Source organism: Actinia tenebrosa, unplaced genomic scaffold, assembly GCF_029948245.1.
Source record: "Actinia tenebrosa isolate PJP-AT-01 unplaced genomic scaffold, QUT_ActTen_1.0 PGA_scaffold9__36_contigs__length_13948895, whole genome shotgun sequence".
NCBI classification, from domain to species: Eukaryota; Metazoa; Cnidaria; class Anthozoa; order Actiniaria; family Actiniidae; genus Actinia; species Actinia tenebrosa.
Window position 1 is genome coordinate 12,058,366 of NW_028292586.1, and position 25,384 is coordinate 12,083,749.

The following is a 25,384-nucleotide window of genomic DNA, read 5'->3' on the forward strand; positions in this document are numbered from 1 at the left end:
ACTGAACAACTCTTCTAAAACATGAATGCTCCATGAAGAGCAACTGAATAGGCCTGAACGGACCATTCGATGCATGTCATGCTTCACTTACTTTTTTGTCCGGCTGACCTCTCGTAATACAAGTCACTTTTACGACGTCTTTGAGGACAAATTGCAATAAAATGCACTATGAATCGTCGTTCACCTTCTGGCGTCCTTCCTGTAATACTTATTTATTATTTCTATTCTGGTTCAATTCTTGATATTTTATCCTACACGTGCAGTGCTCGAGGGTAATTAAGGATATCTGACGCCCCGGATATGACGTCAACCAAGGAATCACGACTCAATCAAAACAATTCAAAAGTAATTAATTAGTCTGTTTACGAAGATCAAAGAAGCGTCCTTGAAAGCCCCTTGAAAGCCGCTTGCAAGATACTTTTGGTTCCAGTTTCGATCCATGCTTCAGTTCTGTTGACTACTCGCAGTCCTTGCTTCGACATCTGATATCATCTTCATCGAGTTTCGTTTTTACGCTTGATAGTCTGGCTGTTCGTACAGTGTTTTTGATATAATGTCTACCAAGCTTTTCATGTCTGCAACGAAATACTTGTTGGTCGCGGTCAGACTTATTACAGCTTTGTTTGTAAACATAAACTCCCTTTTAAGAAAGACTAAGGAGACGCAATTTATTTCGGATGATAAAATTGCCTTACAAGCTGAATACATATGCGAGAAATACATCCAAAACAAGTTTAGTCAAAAGGCAAAAACCACGAAAGTAATGCTTCAGGGAAATCCGCGTTTGAAAGCTTCTGAAGAAATTTGCTCAGAAGACGTTGTCACCACGATGCAAAAATACGGAGGGATCCTAGAGAATTGCTTTCCTACGCTGTACTGTAATGTCACCCAGCAGTTAAACTTTGGCATCAACATCGATCTGGTCGTTTGTGGAGTGTTCACGTGTGTTTGTGATAACATACTTGCAAGTGGCATTACTTGGTCAAAGATTGTGTCAATGTATGCGTTTGCCGCTGCTCTTGCCACGGATTGTTCTCAAGACAACGATCTTAGAATTGCTAAGAGTATTTCTCGCTGGATGGGACAGTATATTCATAAGAGGCTATGCACTTGGATACGAGAAAACGGTGGTTGGGTACGTATTAAGAAAATATTTACTTTTTACCAAGTTAGAATACCCTTACATATCATATCAAGCAGTAGGATGTTTACAGTTAGGATAATCAAAGTGTAAATAAATCCAAAATATTTACAAAGGCTTAAACTGCAATTTTCATAAACATGCGAACTCTATGTCTGCGAGCTGCACGCTGAATTTGGTTTTTCGCTGCCGTTTAGTTAAACCTAATTAGTCTGTATCTTTCACAGTTTTATTTTGACTAGCGGCAGCGAAAAACAGACTTCAGCTCGCAACTCGGAGACACAAAGTTCGCATGTTTATAAAAATTGCAGTAACAAGTATTTACGACTAGACTGGCCCGGCTTTGTGGTGGAAGGTCCCGGGTTCCCTAGAATAAGGTGTCAAAAACCTGGCTCTTTACAATGGGGATTGTGAATCCCTCGTTTTCAATAAGATGGGACGTAAAAGAACCACTGAGAACGTAACAAAACCCTGGCCGTGACCACTCTGAATATACGAGTGCTGGAAGTAAAGGAAACAGGAAACTAGTCGAGTTGCAAAATTACTTTTTCTTTGAAGTGGTAGTATAACAATAACAAATTACGCTCCATCGAGTCCTTTATCTTCGTATTATTCAATTACTAGTAAAATATGCTTTACTGACTGTCTGCTTTACTAGTAGTCATAGTAACTGGTTATCAAGCAGATATAATATTTAAAAAAAAAAAAACAATGTAAACTCTGCTTTGCCAAGCTATATCGGCTGACAAATTTAAATCTCTCCTTTCCCCAGTTTTAACATATTTTCTATTTCTTTTCGTACAGGATGGATTGGCTATTCACTTTGACGAGAGTGCTTGTATTTTCAGTCCAAAAAGCAACTGCAGCTGGATAAACAAGAGAGTTTTTACTCTAACTGGGTCACTTATAGCACTTCTTTTCATGACTGCAGTGGCATTCAGACTAAGCTAATTAATTTTATGCCTAAGATGACAAAAATGTTTTAGGGCCAAATCAGGGGGAAACCTTTTGAAATCTTTGAAAAGAAACAGTAGAGAACATGGCTAATAACCATAACTTTTATAAAAGATGTTCATACTGAAGCTACAATCTTGGACAAAATAGTTGAGAATTTTAGTCTGTAAGGGTATATTGTGCAAAACACATGTATGTCCCCTTACAATGACCCCCTCCCCCCCGCAAAAAAACAATGTTGGTTCTAGCGAGAGGGAGCCATGCAGCCCACTGGGAACAGCATTGTTGAATGGGTAAGCTTTAGATATTTGGTATGGAAAATTATATTTTTTTATGACAATCGAAAATTCACAACTGGCTCCACAACAATGGCTCCAAGTCAAGGATGGACTTGATATAACACAGTAAATATTATAAGTGAATGAACACATTAAGTTCAAGTTTGACCAGAAGCCATATTGTTTTGTGTTTATGCAAGTTTTTTCAGGAGGAGGGGGGTTTGGCTAATTTCCCTCCTCAAGCCCCTTACCCAAAATGCTGGATCTATACCCTTCACTGGCTTAGATCAACCGAGAGGTTGTTTTAGTTTGACAAAATTGAGGCTTTATAGAACATTAAGAAGACTAGGTATTTTTCTACTTCAAAGTGCAATATACAAACTACATCCTGGGACACAATAGTCTGTTTAATAGGCATTTTTCTTCTTAAGTTAACATAAACAAATGGTCTAAAATCTATAATTATAATATAAATACATGTAAAAGAAAATATTATGCAATAACACTGGCACATAAAAACAGATGGTTCAAAGTATGGGTGAAAAGCATGACTAGTAAAGCTATAAAGACATGATTGTAGGGTTGTGCAGGAAGTATAGTGGTGCTACTTACAGCCATGTTCCACTGTGTACTGGCCCTACTAGTGAAAAACACGATATGAATGGTCTAGATAGAAAGTAATTCATGACGAGAAAACTAACAAAAGGTAATATATAGATCATAACTATTATGTTATTAACACAAGTATAGCATAAAAATGACCTCAAACTTGTATCACGACAATAATATAAAATGTCATAAAGTCTACAGATATAATAATTGATAGATATATATCTATAATTGGTAATAAAACAATACTCAGTGATAAACATTATTTTAGCAAGGCGGGTATAGATTTAGGAAAGACAAATATCATTTAACAGAGCAGCAAGCAAACATGTCAAAAGATCAAGCATCAATAAACAGGTCTTTAAGGACAGAAAAATTGCCTACTTCCTGCTCAGGAATGAAAGAATATTCTGAGATCTGCATTAGAACATATCTACAGTTTAAATAATGACATTTGAATAAAAAAAGAAGAAAGTTGGCAATGATATCAACTCACAATTGTCCAATAGTTTTCAAAGAACTATTCTCAGACAGTATCTGTAAACTGAAGCAACAAAGTCACAAGCAAAATCAATAAGGTTAGGTACTACAGACCCACCATTGGTCGCTTTATACAGCCTTTTCACTCTGCTGACCAAAGTGTGTGACTTGATCACTGAAATGCTTAAAAGATCAACAGCTGGTTGATTAAATAGAACCATGAAAGAGAATGTTTCAATAAATTAAGAAATTACAACTGGATTTTGGAAAAAAGTTTGAAATCACATCATGAATGAGAAGAAAATGGTGAGCGACATTTAGAGTGAAAATGCATGATGATTATAAGTATTATTTTTTAATAATGTAGCAAAAATAATGAAATCACTGATTATAAGATCATGTACTTATCTGAGGATGTATTGAGCAGACAGCCCTGAAATGCAATATTACAGTTGATGCAAAACCACAAGCAATGACATACACGTTGATAATTATGAAGATTACAAGTTCAAAGGTTTCAATCTTATGCATATTATTTAGAGTAGTATAAAATGACATAGAATGCAATAGTAATCCTAAATGAGTAGCAGTTTCTTCTACACATAATCTGGAAATGACCTTGACGTCATAGGAAGGCTACGATCATCATGCATTTCATCTGGAACATTTTGGCCAGCGCACAGGAATAAAAAAAGATTATATTAAGCTGCAGTGCATCCCAAGTAGTTAAAAATATGACATTGAATCACTGGTACAATAACTACGATAAATCTATTCACATCAATGAGGCATTTTATGAAGCAATAGTGATTCATCCATTGAAACCAGACTCTTGAAACAAGAATGAAGAATAGCACCACTAGAACAAGATACAAAGATGAGAGTCCAGCGATGAGCGTCGTACTTCCTAAAAATACAAAATTGATAAAAATTCCATGAATAATCTAACTCAATATTATTACGATGTATAAAACCCTGTAAAGGAAAGAACATGTATTTAGCAATCCCAGCCACATAAGTGCAATATGAAAATTCCTGAAAGGCAGAAATTGTTCGGGAGTATGATAAAACTTAAAACTACAAAATAATTGGTAGGTTAATAGTATGTGTACGTTGCTGGTGTTGTATTGAGCTGCTTGCTTGTTTTTAATGTGCCAATAAGATGTTTGGTGTGTTGTTGGTAGGTCATCGTAGATAGTTTGTAGCATACTAGTAGCTTTTGAGTAGAGTAAGGGTCTAGTTGTTTGTTGCTATGGTTTGTTGATAAACCATTGATAAGGTAATTGGGGGTTTTGGTAGATCGTAGTAGGGTATTTGAAGTTGGTTCGTATCATATTGGTTAGGTTTTAAGGGCCGTTACTTTCTTCTTATACCATTACCTCTTATCCCAAAGAAATACAAATACAGTATATTTTAATCTAAAATAGCTACTAAACAAGAAATTAAGCAACATCAAAGAAATAATAATTTAAAATAATATCTATGATTTATTGATAATGGTTGACAAACTAGCATATAATAGTTTTAGAAACCATAGGTTAAAGTACCTTGGACGGGTCCTGAAACGAAAATCTACATGACTATAAAATGGCTTGCTAAATTTATGCATATTTAAGAAGTATAAATAATAATCTATGAGGATAAAAAATAATCTGTCTACTAATTTCACACTCAGTCAATTCCTCCAAAGTCAAGTTGTTTGGCCTGGACACTAAAAGTTACTTCAAACCTGGATCTGGCACATGGTAATGATTTTGTAAAAATAATGATAATAATGGTCATAATAAACTTCAATACAATAGTGAACAATTAAAAGAGATCTTAAGACAACAAGATTTGAGATCATGTATGAAAAACACTGAGAAAAAAATTAATCTTATTTGAAACTGCAGTTACCTGAGTTAGACCTGGTAAATATCACTGCTTTTTTGTACGGAATAGTAATTGCATATATATAATCATCAAAGCAATCAACACAAACAATTAATATCATATTAAAATTGCAATCATCAAATCAATATTAACGATTACAATCACTGAATACATCAAGTGGAAAGATGGAAGAAATATGGCAACAAGAAAACCATACCATCGTAGTTCATCAGCAAAAAATAGGCATGTCTGCGATAATCAGTAGGAATAAATGGATGTTAAATAAATATAATCAAACTGTAAATGCAAACAAGAGCAGTATGAACACATCAGCTACATTTAAAGAGAAATTAAAACAGTGGCAGTAGCAAGAATAGCAACAACAACAGCAGCAACAGCAGTGGCTTCAGCAGCAACAACATCATCATCATTAGAAAGAGCAAACAAGCAGTTTAACACAACATCATTTACAATAACAAGCAGACAAAGCCATAAAAAAAGATTTTTTTAAAAAATCACTCAATGTTTTGATTCTATCAGTGCTGACCTCCGCTGCTAATGGTGGCTTCCTGGAGTGTCTGACAAACCAGCCAGCAAGACACAACTGTTTCTTGTCCAGCGTGGTAAAATGGACCAGAGACTATAGCAAAATATTGATCTAACATTGCAAAGACAAGATGCACCAACGATAACTGATATTTTGATAGCAACAATGCATCCATATTCATTGAAGGTAAAATAATGTCAGACATAATAAAGATTTTAGGGCATTAATACTGTTATTCTATGTTATTTTACTTACTGGGTTCCCTATCAAGAGAATAATTAAGATGAAAGACAACAATAAAAAAGCTACAAAACATCTATATAAATATCATCACAAAACATTCGCACTATTCAATATCTACAGTCATTATAATTTATGCAATATATGTTCATTTTAAGTATCAAGTAGAATAAATTTACATCTATTTCAAAGCAGGCTGTTGGAGCCAAAGGAGATATAGGCAACAGGTTTTGCCAAGATGGAAATAGATTATAGGCATGCTGTACATCTAAACAAGATTGATTAAAGGTTTTAAATAGTTTTGTCAAGTACAAACAATAATAAATATCTCAACAACCGGAGTTTTTGATGAGATTAATGAATAGAAACACAAGCCATTCCAACTATTCTTGGATTTAACATGGCCTATTGGCCTTTTTCCTTTGGCTCAGAAAACCTTCTTAGAAGTAAGTCAGAAATTTGGTCAGTTTTTGCTTCTGCTATTGTCCATCAAATTTACAATGGTATGAATACAAAATATTTCTAGGCACAGAAGAACAAACCTTGAAGTCTGGAAGGCTGCAAAAACATGGAAAAAGTGCTCTAACATAATAAAAGCAAAATTCTCAGAGAGTTTTGATCTTCAAATTTATTCAAACCCAACTCTCAAAAACATTATTCTGTGCATAACATGCCCAGTCCTCATCCTCAAAAATGGTTTTACACTTTCTTCATCCACACATTTATGATCATTAAATTTTTGAAAACACAGTCTAATACTGATCAACTTAACAGATCAAAAACAGTTTTCCGTGTTTGATACTCTGATCTAAACACGCAGGATGTTGAGAGAACACGAGAGGAGCGTAGGAAACCACAACGCGTAGCCGAGTGGTTTCCAGCTTCTCAAACACGGAAAACTGTTTTTGATTTGTTTTATAAAATAACAAACGCGTGAAAAGATCGAAGAAACCCAAAGCCTAAGTAAATTCTCCCTACGTGCCGTCTTTTTCAAACTGACCAATGAGCGCACACGATAAATTAAAATCTGACAGTTGCAATACTCGCGCGTGCTAAAATGACGATAGCGTGTTTTGATACTCTCATCAAACATGGTTTTCGACCAATCATAGCACGCGTAGTATCCCAATTATTTTATAAATAATATTAAAAAGGCTCTGCATTATTCTTACTATTCCTTATAAAAAATATTGACTTCCTAAACACTTTTCAAGTTTATCCTCCCTATTTATTACAAAGGACAATATTAAGATTATAACTCAAGTAAAGCTTACTTTTAAATACGTTTTTGATACTGTATGTTTAAATATAATATGGTATAAAACATCTCTCACTAAAATATATTACTGTGGTTTAATAAGAACTGCAAAAAGGATATCTTTCCCTGTCAGTCAAAATATACAAAATCTAATATCACGAGGTGCTAACACAGGAGTCATTGCATTAAGAGGGACTTACCTGACATCCGATTATCGTGCCATTACTGTGATGATGGTGGTTGTCCTCCCGGTCCACCTTGTGGTTGTTGCGGCTGTTGTTGTCCAGGTTGTCCAGGTTGTCCATGCTGTCCAGGTTGTCCAGGCTGTCCAGGTTGTTGTCCTTGCTGGTATGGGTATTGATAATAGTTCTGTTGTGCTTTGAAGTACTGGTTCCATGCGGCTGTGTAATCAGGTTGTCCACCAGCTAGTACAAAAAAAACCACAAAATAACATTACTGTTAAAAATCTTGCTTTCTGATTGAGTGCTTTATGAGAGCACTCAGCATGTGGGCACCTGTTCAGTTACATCATTCCTATTTAAAATGACAGTTATTGTAATTTGTATTTTATAAAAGAAATAAAAAGCTTGCTTGCTGTGCTGTGTTGAGTTATAAAGCACTTAAGGATTGGCAGAACACTCAATAAGTGTCGAGAAGCTCTCCGCTACAAGTCATGCTTCTCCCAACACTTCTCTAGCGTTCGGCCAATCCCAGCGTGCTTCATAACTGCACACAGTACTTGTGCACATTTTCTATCTTCATGACTTTATCACTATAAACCACTTTTTGTGACTACTGCCTAGTAGAGATGAAGCCACTTGTCATTGGGGTGCAAGTCTGAGTAACACCACAGGAAGTCTTCTACAGTACAAAGTTTAACATCTTGTTCTTGTCTGCGATTAGATAGAATTGGTAGGATATGGGGAAAAAATGCCTTTGCCAATAGCATTTAGACTTTTTTTAAAGACCCCTAAGCCAATTGACACAGACCAATATAAAAACCATAAAGGCTAGGCTAGCTTCCCATTGTGTTGCTAACCTACCTTGTGGTTGTTGTCCAGGTGCTTGTCCTCCTGCTGCAGCAGCTGCGGCAGCTTGTTGCTGGTAATACTGTTGATAGTAAGCTGCCCAAGCAGCAGCATAGTCTTGCTGCCCACCTAATAACATAAATGATTTATTGGTTAGATAACTAGACTATTTTAAATCATGTCAATTCTCTATCATTTTTGATCATAGACTCATTTACTCAGAATATGCCCCATATTAACAATTTTATCCTAAAAAAAACAAATTATTGGAAAACAATGACATTATCCCCCGAGGCTTATACACCACTCTCATAATGGCTGACAAGTGCACGAAAACAAGGTCACCCGGTCATTAGTCCACAATGAAAGATATAAAAGCACATGAAATGCATTAATTTTATAAAAGAAAAGTATAGAAATTGACCTTTTGTTTTGACCTGCATTCACACTATCCACCTTTATTTTGAATGAGCTGCCTTGCTCAGCCTTGGAAGATGACTGGGTGACCTCCTTTTGGTCAAACTTTTTGATTTTCTGCAGCAATTTTTGCATTGCTGCATTAGACATAGTTCCCATCAAAATTGTGGAGCATGATACATGCTGAAACTGTGTTTTGTGCTGGCAATGCAATGGGAAAATTGAGATTGCATTGCTAGCATGTATCGGCAGCTTTAGGATGCTGGACTCCAATAAAAATAAAGAATATTATGTCATCTCACCTTGAGCTCCTTGCTGGCCTTGTTGAGCCTATAAGAGAGGTAGAAGAATTCTTCTTAACGAGGTCTTTCACTCGAAAATCCAATACCTAAATGGCTTACGGCACTGAGCTTTTCACAGTTTGTGGTACGAGATTTTAATTCCACTGGGAAAACTCCTTAAACAATGATTGGATCACTATTCTCTTTTGGGGAACCATTGATTGCTGACAACCATTAAAGTGCCTATCACCCTTCTGACAATATTCACAGTATTGATTCTACATGGGGTAAGATGTGGAAAAGCCTGAAACAATTTCATAGTTTGAGTGCGGCTTCTTGAAGTTATAAAGGTTTTTCCGTGCCATATGCTAATGTTGTGACGTATGAGGAGTAATCATTTAATATACAAAACATTACTGGCACAGATAAATTAAATTTGAAATACGTCATTGTTTTGCCCATTGCTCTTATGGAAATTATTGCAAGCTATTTTTCCCATGGAAGCCAGTGTTTCAAATTACAAGGAACAACAAATAACCATAAATGCCTCCTCATACGTCACCACATTAGCATATGACATGGAAAAACCTTTATAACTTCAAGAAGCTGCACTCAAACTATGAATTTTTTTCAGGTTATTCGATATCTTACCCCATGTAGAATCAATACTGTAAATATTGTCAGAAGGGTGATAGGCACTTTAAAAATGCCCAGAGGTCAGAGGCTTATCCCAATGAAATATCTGACTCACCACTTGCTGGCCTGGCTGTTCAAACTGTTGTTGTCCATATTGTTGCTGTGAGTAATCTTGCTGTCCATACTGCTGTTGATTACCATAAGGATAATTATTACTATTACCCCCTCCGCCTGACCACGACTGCTGTTGGTGTGGCTGCTGCTGCTGTTGTTGCTGCTGCTGGTTCCAGTTGGAGTTTTGATTCTGATTCCATCTAAATATTGTTAGAATACTTGGTTAGTGGGGTTGGAACTTAAATTTACAGAGCAGTTTTCGCACTAGTGGCAAAAATCTAGTACTGATTTACAGCATGTACGTGGTATGACAAAACATCAAAATAGCTTCGTAAGAAATTGCACAAACTTATAAGTTCAGTAGAACAATGGCTTAAAATAACGGCCTTTAAGTCGACAGTCATAGTGACCAGCCGAATTAGTTTTAGCTATGTCATACTTTGTTTCCGACTCAACCTTACTGGTCAAAATGGCCACAAGGCAAAGACTTGACTGGACCAGTTCCAACTCTTGGGGACATTGTCTGATATCCGGCTCATATTTTAAACCCTGAGACCTACAAAACTTTGCACTAGTTTGTATAGCTCATTATTTAAGTTTTTTACAGATATAATGTGTAATACACTCTCGTATTTTATAGTTTTTTGTGCTTGACTTACTTTTGGTTACCACCATAGTTACCACCTCCACGACCTCTTCCAGAACCACCACCACGAGTCTGGTATAAAGAAAGACAATCAGTAAACAGCACTAATGTAAGATGTAATCAAAATCATTAAATTTGGTTAAGCAAGTTAATTTTGGTTTGCATTCCAACAAGAGTCAAAAGACGAAAACGTGGTTGCTATTTCGGTGCCGTTAACAATAGATGCTTATAACAAAACTTTGGTAAATGGCATCAACGCGCTTCCCCAAGAGGTTTCAATGACGTAACATGCGGTTTTGGGGTTCGCCGGTTTTCCTCAACTTCTAAATGCCAATTGGAATCCAGTGGAAGAAGAGCCACTCTGTGGAATCCACTCTTAATCCCATTATTATTATTATTAAATATTATTATTATCATCATTATCATTATTAGCATGCAATCAAAGAATTACATCATTAAAACATATTCAAAAGTAACGGTTCAAACTTGGAAGAAAAAATCAAATTTCTGCATCTTATTTATTGTTAATAGCAAAGCTCCCGTGCATGCCATCGTGATATCTATTTGTACAGTCAATCCCACTTAATTTCGAAGCAGAACTGAAATGGAAAAACATTACACCCAAGCTAAAATAGGTCTATATTCTCTGAATCCACTTACATCTTCGACTTTTTCTCTGATCAAATTCTGTGCTTGCTGGATTTGCGCATCGGTGCCTCTAATCACAAAGTACTTGGTTGGTGAGCTCTCTGGGACATTTCTGTTAAGTTCAACGTGTGCCCCAGACTGTTGCATAATCTGTCGGATAGTTTCACCACCTTTTCCAATGATAAGGCCACACTTGTTTCCTGGTACTGGTGCCTCTACAGTCTTTACTCCTGGCATGTTGGGGGGAGGTCCTTTGGGTGGTGGCCCACCACGTTGACGAGACTTTAAAATTCAAAGTGAATAGAGAATTCAGTACTGATAAGCAGTAAAGTAAAGTTGGACAATAGCTTCTCGAAGTCATTAATAATTCATGAGAACAAAAGCAAGAAAATTGCTAGCGTGAAGGAGGTTTGAAAACATGTTTTTCATAAGCATTAAATTTAGGCAACCTATGCTTTGAATTTCTGCAAGAATCATTAATGGTTCTGGAAGCCATATCAAGCACTTGAAAGAGTACTTCATCCTCTTTCCAAACACCTCAATGCTGGATAAAAAACCTTGGTTCTGCCTCATTTTTTCAACTCATTCCTCAGTGTTTGAAAATCGGAATAAATAATAGAAATCCTGTCCATACGCAGACATGATTTCTAATATTATTTTGGCCTTTTGATTTTTGCTTCAGCTGTAGGAAATTAACATAGGGTAGATTTTGCAAGACTGTGAAAAACTCTCAGCACTAACCTCCTGTGACATTGTGACATTTTAAAGCACTTTCAATGTTCTGTAACTGGTTCAAAGGATGCTATTATTTTCGTACTAGTACTGGCAGTTTGCTTGTTTCACAGTCATACAAAATCTACTGTATTATTCACAACATGTTGATAAGGCCAAAGCAAAGGCCAAAGTTATGCCCAAAGCAATGGCCAAATCATTTATCTTAGGGATGGACCTTCAGATAATTGAAGTGGGTTGCAGCGAATTTATGTTGCATGATATGTTTTTTTTTTTGTAACAACCCCTGCACACGATTGTTTTTGCTCAATATTAATTTTCTAAAAGGAAAGGTTGGAAGATATTTTTTTCGTAGGTGAAGTGCTTCCTTGATGTTTTTGAATTTAGGCAGCCCCCCTCGCTTATCTAATGGTCTGTCCCTTAGCTCATTATTTCATAAAAGTTATATTACTGGATATGATATGAAGAAAGATAGGTGGATGAAGATTCCCAGTCTCACTTGCAAGTAGTAATTTAGCAAAACTATCAAGGCAAAAACTCATTGAAAACTACTTTACACTTGGAAACACCACATATCTTTGCTGTAAGTTACATAACAATATAAAAACAGTTGCCTAACTTCTGTATAACTTTCCTAGTTTTGCTTAAAAATGATACTTGGCAATCAATGTGAAAAATAAGTCATCTCTAAAACTGTTGTCTCCCAGTTGTTTATAGCCCATTTCATGTTTATGTAACCTAACTAACCCTAGATGTCTGGCACTTTGACTTCCCTTAATTAAATTTTTGGATGTTAATATTCCCACACAACTCAACAGCCTATTTGCCATGGGAAAAATTAATGTCTGTTGGCTCATAGTAAATTCAGCTGATGTAGGCCAAAATGCTAAACTTATGAAGTCGGTTACGAATGTGAAACTGGCTACAAGAAGATTTAGGAAGAGGCTATAAGAGATTTCATGGATTACAATCATGTAAATACTTTCTAGTTATGCCTGACAGCTCATTCATAATTTAAGGTAACCACTCTCATTTCGTTTATGAGCATTTGTGTCTAGAATTGACATTCAAATATAGTTTCTACGCTCCACAAGTTAAGGACTACTATGAACTTCAACTTAAGTGAAATACCAAGTGAAATACACAAAAAAAAGCTGCATCCTGGGACCAAATGCAAAAAATCAAAATGGTGTCAATGCAAAGTATACACTTGTTCTGACTTTCTTTCCTTCTTACATTCAGGAACTCGGCAATTTTGAGGCATCAAATCATAAGAAAATACTGTAAATTTGGCCCTGGATGCAGCATTTTCACCCATTTTCGACTTAGGTGTATTGTTAGGGAGCTAAAGCTGACACCCCACTACTGTTTTGTCATCCTTGATTACATAAGTATCATAAGCAGGTCTAAAATGTTTTGCAACACTATGGGCAATCTTTTTTTTCTTGATAGCTAAACTTCTTGCAGAGGCACTGGTGACTTCTTAAATGCAGTGTGTGCATGTCAGAGAGTGTTGTGATATGTTTAGCGTTGTATAATATACAACAACAACATCTGAAAGAATAATATCTATCACAATGCATTAAATACATACAATACCTAACAGTCTAACTACTGGTTTAGACTTTATATTAAAACAAACGACTATTAATCTTGAAAATGTTTTACTGCTGTTATGGTCTCAAGATCTAATTGAATTTTTTTTAAATAATCAATTTAGACTTTTCCCTTGTTTTCAAGTTGTTTCTTTTCCTACAATCCTTCTCAGAATAAAAATGATCCTTTTCTTTGGATTTAAAGTTAACCAAGTTTACCAATAGACCAATGAAAAGAGAAAATAACAGTAGAAAATACAAGATTAATATCGTTTGTTTCCTGGTGGGTACAAGTTTTTTCCAAAATCTTATCAATATACTGGCACTTAGCAACACACGTATACCAACCCTTCAATATATATATGCCACCCCTGCGACATGTACATGGTAATGCTACCTGTTGTATAATATCTTTTATTGTTGATTCTACATGTTGTATTTGTTCCTGTGTTCCTTGTACTGTTGCTATTCTGTCTGGACTCTGAGGGTTGTCAGCTGAAAAACAGTTCAATATTTACACTGGTTTAGTTATGATTATGATTGACGATTATGATATTTATATAGCGCTCTTTTCCATATGGATATGTTCAAAGGCACTTTACAATGATTTATGAATGAGAGATGGTTTGTATGAAGTGTAAGCACTGAGGGTGGTCACTGCCAGGGTTTCTTTATGTCCTCAGTGGTTCTTTTACGTCCCTCCGATGTTGGTTAGTTGGAGGTAAGAAATAGCTATTGAGGTTTTGCACCATCGCGGGCCAACGTGGTGCCTGTGGTTAGATGGCAGAACAATAAAATCCCTGGGAATAGTCCCCTTCACAGTTCCCTGAAGCAATTTATCCCATTCAGGTTAATTTCTTTTTAATTTAAAAAAAACCTCGATCATCCACCAATAACTCAAACTGTTGATAACTTGAAGCTTTCTTTATTTTCCTTGAAGATTTTAGTTAATGTTGTTCTACTGTATAAAGAATGTTAGTTGTTATAGCAAAGCATACTTACATTCTGGACTAAACTGTACTCTAGCACCAGATTCAGCCTGTATTCGTTTGATAGTTTCACCACCTTTACCAATAACAAACCCGACGATATCTCTGGGAACAGGAATCTGGAACAAGAGATGAACAAAGAATTGAATAAACACATACTGATTTATATAGTACAACAGTATGGCAGTCATGAGTAAATGAATTTATGAGGAGACTCGACCAATATGGCAAGACCTCTTATCCAAAATGCAATACTAAAGGCGCGAATATCAATGCCTCACATCCCCCTGAGTTAAATGAGTAAAGGATAGGGACACATGGTGCAACATTGCACACAACAAGACCATTGCAGTGTATTTACCCCTGAAACTTGTTGCATGCAACAAATCTGAAGTTGAATTATGCTCTCTTGCAACATTGAGAGCAACAAATTTCATCGTGTGAACTTGGCTGCAACATTGTGTGCAACATTTCAAAATTTCCAACCAATCAGCTTGCACCAAATTTATAACTGCTGACCAAATATCTGAGCATAGCAGGCTGACACAAGTGATGTTGCCTGATTGTTGCAATGTGTGTCACCCCGATTCAAATTTGTTGCTTGCAATGTTGCACCGTGTGTCGGCCACTTTACCCTATTTCATTTGAATTTCTAACCAATGTCAAAACCTTGGTCAAAAGCAATGTGATGCAATACAGTTATTTCAAAAAAAGGTTGGTTAAGGTCATTAGCATGTTGCATGTTCCTCGAAATGTGTTTTGGATCATAAGTAAATAATGCCATCACAGAAGAAAATATGCCTGCATATTATGCAATTTCTCCAGACAAATTTTGGAGAAATTCTTTATTGCAAATTCCTTTTGCTGAATGCTTTCACATCACTCATTATTTTTTTTCAGGATTGGTATGTAACATGCAACAAAATCTTCAACAACCTTTTTTAAATAGCCATGTAAAGGCTGATTTACAGGTTACAATGTTTTACTCGCAGCTGTCTGCAAAATATGCTGATAACACATTGCTTTATGTAATACAAAATGCAAACAAAAGCACTGTAAATTGCAGCTAAAACTTGGAGTAGGCATGGTTCACACGACACTTGTGGTGAAAAAATCATACCATCTCATGAATACAAGGTTAATGCCACGTTTCCTTACCTCTAGTACTTCTCCTCCGCCCCCATATCCTGTCTCCTGATGCGGTCTTCTTCCATGGATGTCAACTGGAGGCTTTATTTGCTTGAGGGACAAGTATTACAATTGGCTTGTTTAACAAATCTCCCAAGAAAAAATTTCCTGTCTACAATATTTACAGCTCTAGTTTACAATTTTTCTTCCAAGCATAAGATCACTGCACTAAACATATTACTACATGTATACAAATTACTTTCTATATTATCAGGGAGTACACTAAGTTTTTCATTCTGGGATCGAGGTCAAGGTAACTTTTCAAATTTGGATCCCAATATGGTGGGCACAAAGCACTTCAAAATGATAGACATATTGATATATCCTTTCCATTTAAAATCTAAAGTTTTTGAATCTTGGCCAATCTATATTCATCACAATTCTATGTCTTTACTTTCATTTGAGTTTTTGTTTTTTTCCGGGAAAATGACGTCACAAGTTTGGCGCCAAAATTTCAAGTTTACTCTAAAATGGTCAATACCATATGATGTTGATAAGATAATCTAGCAATTGATAAAAATGCCTCTTTTGAGCAATAAAATCAAAAGGTATAATGTCTTAATATTTTCTACTTTGGCCATTTTGTTCTTTTTTCAATACAATTTTGTGTAAAAGATCAAAAAAGATTTTTTAAACTAAAATGATCAGAATAGGGTGGAGGTCGTAATTAAAAAACAGAGTAAGTATGTATAAGAAAATTTCTATAGCAACCTTAAAGTAAAATAATTCAAATATTGGAGGTCGGTCTGTTAGTTAATGAATGATGTCAAAAAAAAAAATTACCAAAACGTAAACATAAACTCAGTCCTATCAACCCTAACTTGTTGTATGCTGCTAATTACAAAGTTCTCCTAGTGTTAGACAGAGTGTTCATCCTAATAACGAAGATGCTGTCCAAATATTATGCTCCAAACTATTAAAACTTTGGGAAATAAGCCATAACATTCATTAGGAGTTATAACTGCAGGGCTAAAAATAAACAGCCGGTCAATGGACGAGGTCTGGCTCAAATTCGCATTTGTCTGGCCAAACAACTTTTGGGCCAGTCCTCTAGACTGGCCCAAAAGTCACATTGATTGGTCATATGTTGGTCAGTCATCACGTCCAGTTATTGAACAGCCATTATTTTTAGCTCTGAACTGCACATAAATGAACATAACTTAGGAAAACAATCGCTTGACAATACACCATAATGCCAGTAAGTAAATTGATAAAATTTTGTCAAAACTGTATACCCATCTAAAAGATATCCTAAAGTAAACTTATGCATATATTGCATATATTAATATGCTATTAATACCTACCTCTAGTTCTTTCTCTGTAAGAAGGTCTGTTACAAGGTCCTTGCCTCTTTGGCATCTCGTAGGATCCCCCATGATTCGTAAAGGTTTCTCAGGAGCATTCGAATAGGGTCCATCTTGGATCATCACCATTCTGCACTGTGCTCTTTCCTGTGTTAAATCAAATAACATGGTTAAGAAATTTTATGACAGATACTTCATGCACTGGTCAATTTGTTAAACTTAGCTGTCAAACTCATTAATAATTCGTGAGGAAAACGCAACAAAAATCACCACCGATAAAATTGTGTTCATTTGCATAAACTTTAGGTAGGATTTTCTTGGCCAGATTCACTTTAATTTTGAAAATTTTAGTGAAAAAAGGAACTAACCTAGACGTTTGACAAGCAATCTACAGTATTCTTGTCCGTGTTGTATCCGATATACAAACTCGAGGCTAAGAGGCTGATGCAACACGGCCACTCATACTGTATATATTACTTAGCATTCAAGAAAGAAAAAGCAAGATTCATTTCCCCTGGTTTTAAGAGAAAAATTTTGAGTGGGGGGGGGGGGGGGGGGGGAGGGGGAAGTAACTCCATGTAAAGCCTTGGCTATTCCTTGGTTTTATTATTGGGTCATAGGCTCCTTATTGATAGATAAATAACCTGAGTCCTATCTGGTTTGTAATGCAGTTTCAAACTTTATCACAAGTAAGAAATATATAGCCAGGGGTGTCTGTTTAATGATTAAAAATGGGTAAAATGCTACAAACCTGTAAATTTTTGATAGTTTCTCCTCCTTTACCTAGACAAGCAGGGACAAAAACAAGTGATTTCAGAAAGGGGATTTCATCTAAGATAAAATTCAATGCCTTAACAAGAGTATGACAATCTCTCTGTTGGGAAAGGGGGAACATTTGAAAACAGATGTTAACCTGTGACCCATGTTTTATTAACCAAGATCATTCTCATGAATATCATTTTGCTTTTGCCATTGTTTTCATTTCTATATTATTGTTCATACCAGGCCGTGCCATTGCGGGATTCACGTATAAAAAACAGAAATGGCCCACAATTTTCAATTCTATGGGCCCCACTCTTGTCAGTGGGAAGTATTAATACTAAAATGGTAACACCTTACCAATGATAAGTCCAACTTTGCTAGCAGGAATCATCATTTCACATACAGTTTCTCCTGGTGCTACAACAGGTACAGACATCTAAAAAAGTAAGAAGTTCCACCATAAATACTCATAAAGGAAGCTTTCATTTATTAACACATGGGAAGGGGGAGGTCAGCAAAATTGTAGTAAGGGTTACGTTAATTTGAGACAGTGGTTAGGGAAGGGGGTTGAGAACTATTGCAGCGTGTCAAACCACTTTGCATGGATACACAAGTTTTCCATTTCCCATGATGTAATTTTGTATAATTCCGGATGATAAAATATTTGATGTGTAAAGGGCCCTTGGAGCTGGAAATAGGGACTCGGTGATTAAACTTACCAGACTATCTGGAATCTTGCCTTCTTCACAAATTCTATGTAAGAGTGCCTTTGCTTTACTGTTGGAGAAATGCATAGTGTCTTAGAAGGATAATCCAACACAAGAACATCAAATGTAACATATTTTTTAACAGTTTGTAATCAAATTGTAAGGTAAAATTTTAACCGGCATCGCAATGGCAAATAGCTCTTGTGCTGTGAGGAGAAGCACAACTGATCTGGAAACATATTTTGTCTCTGGAAAACTTTAGTTTTACACTGAAACCAAGGGTTTCTCACTATGCAGGGTTTTCAATAGCAGCCGGCAACTGGCAGATTCCGCCGTCTACTCTTGCTAATTCAGCCGCCTATTCAGCCACTTCCCAATGTAAATTGTGATTAAAGTTCTTTAAAGTTCGTTAAAATAAATTTTGAAGCAATCTTTGTTGCTTTACTACGAAAACTGCAACGCAATCGAAACTACAACGATCGTTGCCCGCCATCTTGAATTTTTGTGAGAAGAATGAGACTGATGACAAGTATGCCTCGATTACATGCTCCAGCAATTTCCAGTTTACCGCCTATTTCAATTTCATAACTGCCTACCAAAACTTTTATTGACAACCCTGACTATGATGTAAAATTATCAAACCAACACATACTCAACAGCCTGGGTGGATCCACTGATTGTTACAGCTCTGTCTGGAGGTGGCATAATTCCCATCGGTGGATCTAGATAACCAAAGTATAGGTTAGTACAGTACATTGTTCTAATGTTGACTTAGTCAACAAAGAGCCATTGAGGGATCACCCTCTTGAACTCAGTTTTGGACTGTGTCAGTCTCTTCACATTGTCCACTGACGTTCCAAGCTCTGTCCAATCTTTTGCCTCCAGTCTCTGTAGTATTTCTTACTTGGCTTTGCAAACAGAACAGATGTTGTATGACTTTTAAAGAATGCTACCGACATGTTGTTGCATAACTGTGATACATATGTACACATACATACGTAAACTTTATTTATTTTGAACTTCCAGCACAGATATACAGCGGCGGCGGAAGCTGAAAATCTTTGGGGGGCACTGAAATATTACATTTAACACTATGTGATCATGATTGCTGCTTTGTTTGATTGTTGGCACATGTGCCATAAAACTGACTGAGAACCAATATTTTGTGGGGAGCACATACCCCCCGGCCCCCCCAGTTCCACCCCCCCCCCCCCGGATATATGGTGGCTAATATCTTCCAGGATGTTGGTGTTTGTAGACAAACAAAATTACCTACCTGGAGCAACTTGTATTCTTGCCCCAGTTTCTGACTGAAGTTTGTTTATTTGTTCTCCACCTCTGCCAATAACTGAAAAAAGAAAACCAAGATACTCCTATAAACATTACGAAGGTGAACCAAGCTAGAACCAATGGACTACTTTTACGATACAGCTGCCATCTTGCCAGGGGCAAAACAAAAGAGAGTTTTAGATTTACGTTAGCAGCAAACATGAAACGTCAGTTGACCAGTGAAAGCATATTTTGAATTACTGAAAAGGAATTGCAAAAATATCCAGGAAGTAGAAGATACAGAAGAATATTTGTGTGTGTTAAGAAAGTTTGCAAAAGATAAAGTTAAATACAGGAAAATGATAAAAAGCGTGGTCACGTTTGCCGTCTAAAACTCTCTAAAGATAACAGAAAATATATAGAGTTTCATGTGTTTGTCTTCCTTTTATGACTTAAGAAGATTGATGTTCTGTCTTTATTCAACTTTTTATTATATATTCTTGTGGTGAGCTGTTAATATCAACTGATGTTATTACTGCAACAAAGCTTCATTTGCCACCTGGAGGCCCCATTATGCCTTGCAATCCAAGACAGCCACTGTATCATCAAAATAATCCATTAAATCCACGCTAACCAAACTAACTTTTTATCATCCATATTTAACCAACTTGGTTCAAATATAGCAGGGCTCAAAATAGCGGCCTGCCAATGGCCAAATGACAGGTCAAAGTTCAAGTTTTGCAGCACGATGCACTGCCAAATGCATTTATTTTGAGCCCTGTATAATGTAAATTTTAGAAAATGATGATGTAAATTCTTACCTAAACCAACAAATTTATTTGGGATTTTAAGTTCTTCTGTCAGCATGGAACCAAGGCCAGCCCTATTGAGAAAAAAAAACATAAGAATGTTAAACAGGAAATGCTAAGCATAACATCACCAGTTCATCTCAAAAAACCTATCCACTTTTTGCCAAAACCACTGAAAATACGGCCAATCAGAATGACGAAAAGATGTTGTATATTCAGTAGTATTCAACTGTTCCTTCACATCGGGCATTGTGGCCTAAGTATTTTCATTGGTGTGAGATAAAATAGTTATACATTGTTTTCTCACAGGAAACCACAAATCATTTTCTCTTCAATTTTTGAATACCAACTTTCTTAATTTTTCTACTCTCTGACAAATATTATGCTCCAATGCAAAAAATGGTTTAAAAAATCGTACTAACCTTTGAGCGATACTTGCAGCTACTTGTAAAGCGATAGATTTAGGATCTTTACCATCCATTAATGGCATACCACCTATGGGAAAAACAAAACAAACTAGTTTTTATTTTATTTTTTTTCATTTAATTATTCCATAAGAATCAAAGTCCTATAAATAAAAAATCAAACCAATTTTGGAAAATTTTTCTTTTAAACACTCTTGTTACAAGAATTTTAGAACAGAATACAAATATTTCAAAGATTTGATCAAAATATATATATTTTGATTTGGTTCAAATTATTCATAAGAAATATTCTTAGCATCTTTGGTCAAAAAATTCAAAATTTTTGAACAGTAGTATGAAGCTTTGAGACAAGATTTTCTTTAAAAGGAAGCGTCAAAAGTCATCACTTTTAGGAATTTTTAGTCAAAACATTTTTTCAACTTTGAAAGCGAGGAAAGTTTTTGTTCTACTTATTTTCCAAAATGAGGCAATCATGCAGATCGTCGAGATTTGATCAAATAAATGAGAAAAACCTTTTTGTTTATGACTAAACCCCTCTATATTTGGTCTGACTTACCCTCCGATAACATTTTCTTTGGTTGTGGCTCTTCTCCTTTAAAAAAACCCCAAGAAAAACATGTTATTTTTGTAGTCAAAGTTTTAACGTCGTGTCAAAATCTCGAGTAGCGACAGCTGAAGAGATGAATGGTTTTTACGACTTTACCTTCGTCTGAATAAGGTCTTTTTCTAACTTGGTCAGCTAAAAAATCAAAGGAAAAAGCATAATTAAGTTTAGTTTTATGTATCTATACTTCTGAAAGCCAATGAGACAATATATCGATGAAGAAAGAAGGATTTAAAAAGACATTACCGGGAGTTTCTTGATAAGGAACGTTTGAAGATCCGTCACTACCTTGAGGCGCCGTTCCCATTCGAGCGGCGATCTGAAGGTGAAAACATGGTCTATTTAGTATAAAAATGACTTGAGTAGGTTCATATATCTTCGATTTACCTCTTTTGCTCGTTTTAAAGCATCAGCAAAGGCTGTGCTAGCTTCAGAAGAGCCCGAAGGTGGAGGAACTGATTGATAAGCCACACCGTCCGCCATGTTGAAAGTATTGAAGGAAAAACACGTGATGGAAAGAGCGCAATATATTAATACGACACAGCTGCACCATGGGAATGCCACAGCTAACCCAAAACTATCAAAATTCCCTTGTTTTGCACTGCGCATTTCTCTGCGCGTGCAGCTAAAAGCATGCAACTAAAAAAGTTAACGCATTTTTCTTTCGGAAACTAAATAACGAACATGTTCAAAACCATTTTTCACTTTTTTAATCTTTTTTTGAGTAGAGAAATTACGATTTTTATTTGACTCGCCCCAGTCTCCACTCGGAAAAGTGTCAGTTTTCGACTATTTGGAGATGTTTTTTCAAGATAAATCAAAACCGAGAATGGTGACCCCCATTTTTTATTTCAGATTTTTAATAAATGCGATGCCCAATTTTGAAATATTTAATTTTGATGGGAATAGTTGACATGTGCAAATTTTGGACGTTCGTAGAGTCGCACATACCTGCATTTTTCACTAATAGTTCAAGAATCATAGTCATCCAATGACTTTGATGAATTTGATAGTATAGATTATCTAGTAAACTTCGAGATATAAGTACATTTTGTTATATAAAAGTACTTTTAACGGTGAATAAAGGCTCTTGATTACAGCTTCCGGTTGCTACCGCATTTCACTATAAAACCCATAAATTGACATAATTGGAGAGCAACTAGCAAAAAAAAAAAAAAAAAAAAAAAAAAAAACGAGTATGGTGACCCCATCTTTTTATTGTAGTTTTTAAATGTCCATAACATATTTAATGTCCATGCAAAGTTTCAGGACAAAATTATTGGCAAAATTTCTTTCAATGGAATTATTTGAAAATTTTTGTCTATGACTCAAAATTAAATCAAAAATTGGCAGACGTACGGCTAGTTCTTCCAGAAATGGGTAGCATGGGTGGCGTTCGCGGCTAACGCGTCTTCTTCACCGCTGAGAGTCCAACGGGTCGGATCGCTGGTTCAAGCCCTGCGGTCTTCACATGTGAATTGAGTTTGTTTGATGTGTTGTTCTCCCCTAAGCTACGAGGGTTTTCTCCGGGTTCTCTGGTTCCCTCCCTCCGTAAAAATCAACATGCGAGTTGAGCGTTGTGTGCATATAATATCAAATGTAGTGGTAGTGCGTGTGGGCGAAAAGTGTTCCCAATTAGTGCGAAAGCGCTAGAACGACTAGACACTTAAATAAAGTGATTTATTTATTTATTTTATTATTATTTTAAAACGTATGAGTATAATAAGTGTTCCAGAAAACGTAACCCCATTACTTGGTTCCAGTCCCCTGTTAGAATTCATAGGTAAAGGCTAATTATCAATTAAGCAACAGAAAGTCGCGCGCCCATGTCTAATTGATTTATAATATAGCTAGATTCAAGAAAAGATGAACCGTGCAGCTCATGGGGAAATAGCTCAAAGGTTTTCAACCAATCAGAGCGCGCGTTATATCACTCATCTTGCTAAACAGGTTGCTATTACTTGTTTGGAGCGCGCGCATTCGAACCGAACGTTTGAATCACGCGCGTCGCAACACGCTCGTTCCTCACGATGACCGCGTACGAAAACATATAACAGAAATGCATTCAAACACTCCATCATTTTGAAATTTGCCTCAAAACTTGAAAACTATAGAGCTTTAAAAACTTTACTTTTGCTGAAAAAAATGGCATCTGACCGTAGGCTAGGCCGAGATACACCGCGGGGATCTTTCATAGGACCATTTACTACAAGAATCAATGACTTGAGAAATTCTGATGCATTTCGTCGTCTAGAAACCACAGCCAGATGTAATCCTTTGACTTCCTTGTTTATTGGGACATTCCTGACAGCAAGTGCACTGCCAGTCACTACATTCGTAGCCTTTTTAACTGGAACGTTTATCTTTGGAGTCTTTGTTTTGACGGCCTTTCAAGGAGGGGTGCTGCTTTTTTCTACAGTAATTCTCCTCGCATGTCTTGCCACTCCATTCTTGTTGTCTACGATGTTGGCCATGGCGGCTTATTTTACTCTGAAGATTTTAAAAAGATTCCATCTTTATGAGCCTTTAAATACGAGCTCAGTAACAGCTGATAGCTTCATTCAACTTCCAGTGGAATTTCTTGAAAACGTGGCTTCAAGAATACATGCAATTTCCAATGCGGATAGCACGAACGCAAATCTATATGCCAGAGCTATCCCACCGTCAAGCGTCAATTCAACGAGTTATTCAAGAGAAGACGGCGAATACGCACAAGATAAGGGAAGGAGATGAAGAGGATACATCTGACGATGCGAGGTATGGCAGTGAACTCAGTGACTCCGCAGAAAGACAGATAAGACGACGAGGTCTTTCAACAGAGGCTATGAACCCCGTTGAAGCAGTACTCAAACCACGTCCTAAACCAACTTCTTTTGTATCACCGTTGAAGCATGGTCACTTGACCTTGGCTGTGAATGCTTTTATTGGAGAAAATCATGTAATAAGGCGAAAGAAGGACAATGATGTGGAGCTTGACTGAAGGCTCCAGGCTTTAACATGAATCAAAACTGACTATAACATACATTTTTGTCTTGCATTGGAGAGTCTAGTATTTTAGGGACGCATACAAGACAAGAAAGCACTATTAGTAGTTCTGTTTAGCTTTTAGATTGTGTTCAGCCGCTCTCCATTTTGCAGTTTTTTCGTTCTTATTTGTGTCTCATTTTTCGGTCTTAAGTGCACGCATGCGCCAAGAGTACCGGCATTGGTCAAGAAAAACATAGGCTGGGGACGGTGGTAGATTGCTTTTTTGGTCAGTCGGTAAGAAATTTCGTTTCGTTTGGGTTTCCGTGTCGAAAGACAATAAGCCTTTTGCATGATGGCGTCATTTTACTACAACTACCAAAATACAGTTTATAATATTAAAATCATTAATGCTTCGCGAATTTTCTTCTGTTTATTCAAATTTGTATTTCCTCAAGATAATGATAATACAATTGGTGCTAATTAACTGAACAAAATAAAGTGTGTAAAGGATTCTGGTAGTGATAATAAATGACGCAATATAGCTATGTATTCTCAGTGCTAGAACTTTAGATTAATCTTTCCATCAAAAAAATAATAAAGTATTTAAATGAGGTGCATTTTTACACCAGAACCACTTTGTCAATGTCTAGAAACGGTGGAAGTCATTGCTTGCGTAGAGCATTCCGTGCTAGGCCGCGTAGCCGATACGGAGAATCAATAAAACTAGTTATATGACTGTAGGCTGCATGCACAGCACCTCTAGCTAATTTAAGCGCTATGGTCAATTTTTTTCTTTTTTGAATTTTATTTCTTTCTTTCGTTCTTTTTCTCTCTTCTTTCTTTTCTTTTCTTTTCCTTTCTTTTTACTTAACTTTCTTTTGTTT

The 25,384-nt window shown here is 36.2% G+C and overlaps 2 protein-coding genes and 1 long non-coding RNA gene across 4 annotated transcripts in view; 2 read left to right on the forward strand and 1 right to left on the reverse strand.

Moving 5' to 3' along the window:
* The window catches only part of LOC148904855 (uncharacterized), a 210,401-nt gene that overhangs the window by 160,260 nt on the left and 24,757 nt on the right, over nt 1-25,384 (forward strand). The gene's annotated exons all lie outside the window — the stretch shown is intronic.
* LOC116290095 (bcl-2-related ovarian killer protein) lies at nt 331-3,358 on the forward strand. The gene is made up of 2 exons (XM_031697082.2): nt 331-1,135; nt 1,946-3,358. Exons 1-2 carry the CDS (start codon nt 554-556, stop codon nt 2,090-2,092), a joined length of 729 nt encoding a protein of 242 aa, XP_031552942.1. The 5' UTR covers nt 331-553; the 3' UTR covers nt 2,093-3,358.
* On the reverse strand, nt 2,763-22,032 carry LOC116290080 (far upstream element-binding protein 3). 2 transcript variants are annotated; one of them, XM_031697064.2, is made up of 22 exons: nt 21,921-22,032; nt 21,780-21,852; nt 21,633-21,668; nt 21,486-21,521; nt 20,927-20,999; nt 20,517-20,578; nt 19,703-19,774; nt 19,079-19,148; nt 18,439-18,496; nt 18,077-18,155; nt 17,709-17,740; nt 16,958-17,104; nt 15,624-15,704; nt 14,479-14,584; nt 13,874-13,971; nt 11,162-11,431; nt 10,515-10,573; nt 9,857-10,055; nt 9,127-9,154; nt 8,423-8,536; nt 7,580-7,804; nt 2,763-4,369 (listed from the first exon to the last, which is right to left on the reverse strand). In XM_031697064.2, exons 1-21 carry the CDS (start codon nt 22,014-22,016, stop codon nt 7,602-7,604), a joined length of 1,992 nt encoding a protein of 663 aa, XP_031552924.2. In that variant the 5' UTR covers nt 22,017-22,032; the 3' UTR covers nt 2,763-4,369; nt 7,580-7,601. The 2 variants fall into 2 exon arrangements, with proteins under 2 accessions (XP_031552924.2, XP_031552931.2); XM_031697071.2 differs by lacking the exons at nt 13,874-13,971; nt 14,479-14,584; nt 15,624-15,704.

Bases quoted from the DNA above. Each gene is read 5' to 3' on its own strand.
- LOC116290080 (XM_031697064.2), bottom strand. From the start codon at position 22,016: ATGGCGGACGGTGTGGCTTATCAATCAGTTCCTCCACCTTCGGGCTCT. The intron at 21,669-21,779 runs GTAATGTCTTTT...TTGATTTTTTAG, and splicing joins TCCTTATCAAGAAACTCCCG to CTGACCAAGTTAGAAAAAGA. The intron at 20,579-20,926 runs GTTAGTACGATT...TTTTCTCAATAG, and splicing joins GCTGCAAGTATCGCTCAAAG to GGCTGGCCTTGGTTCCATGC.
- LOC116290095 (XM_031697082.2), top strand. From the start codon at position 554: ATGTCTACCAAGCTTTTCATGTCTGCAACGAAATACTTGTTGGTCGCG. The intron at 1,136-1,945 runs GTACGTATTAAG...CTTTTCGTACAG, and splicing joins TACGAGAAAACGGTGGTTGG to GATGGATTGGCTATTCACTT.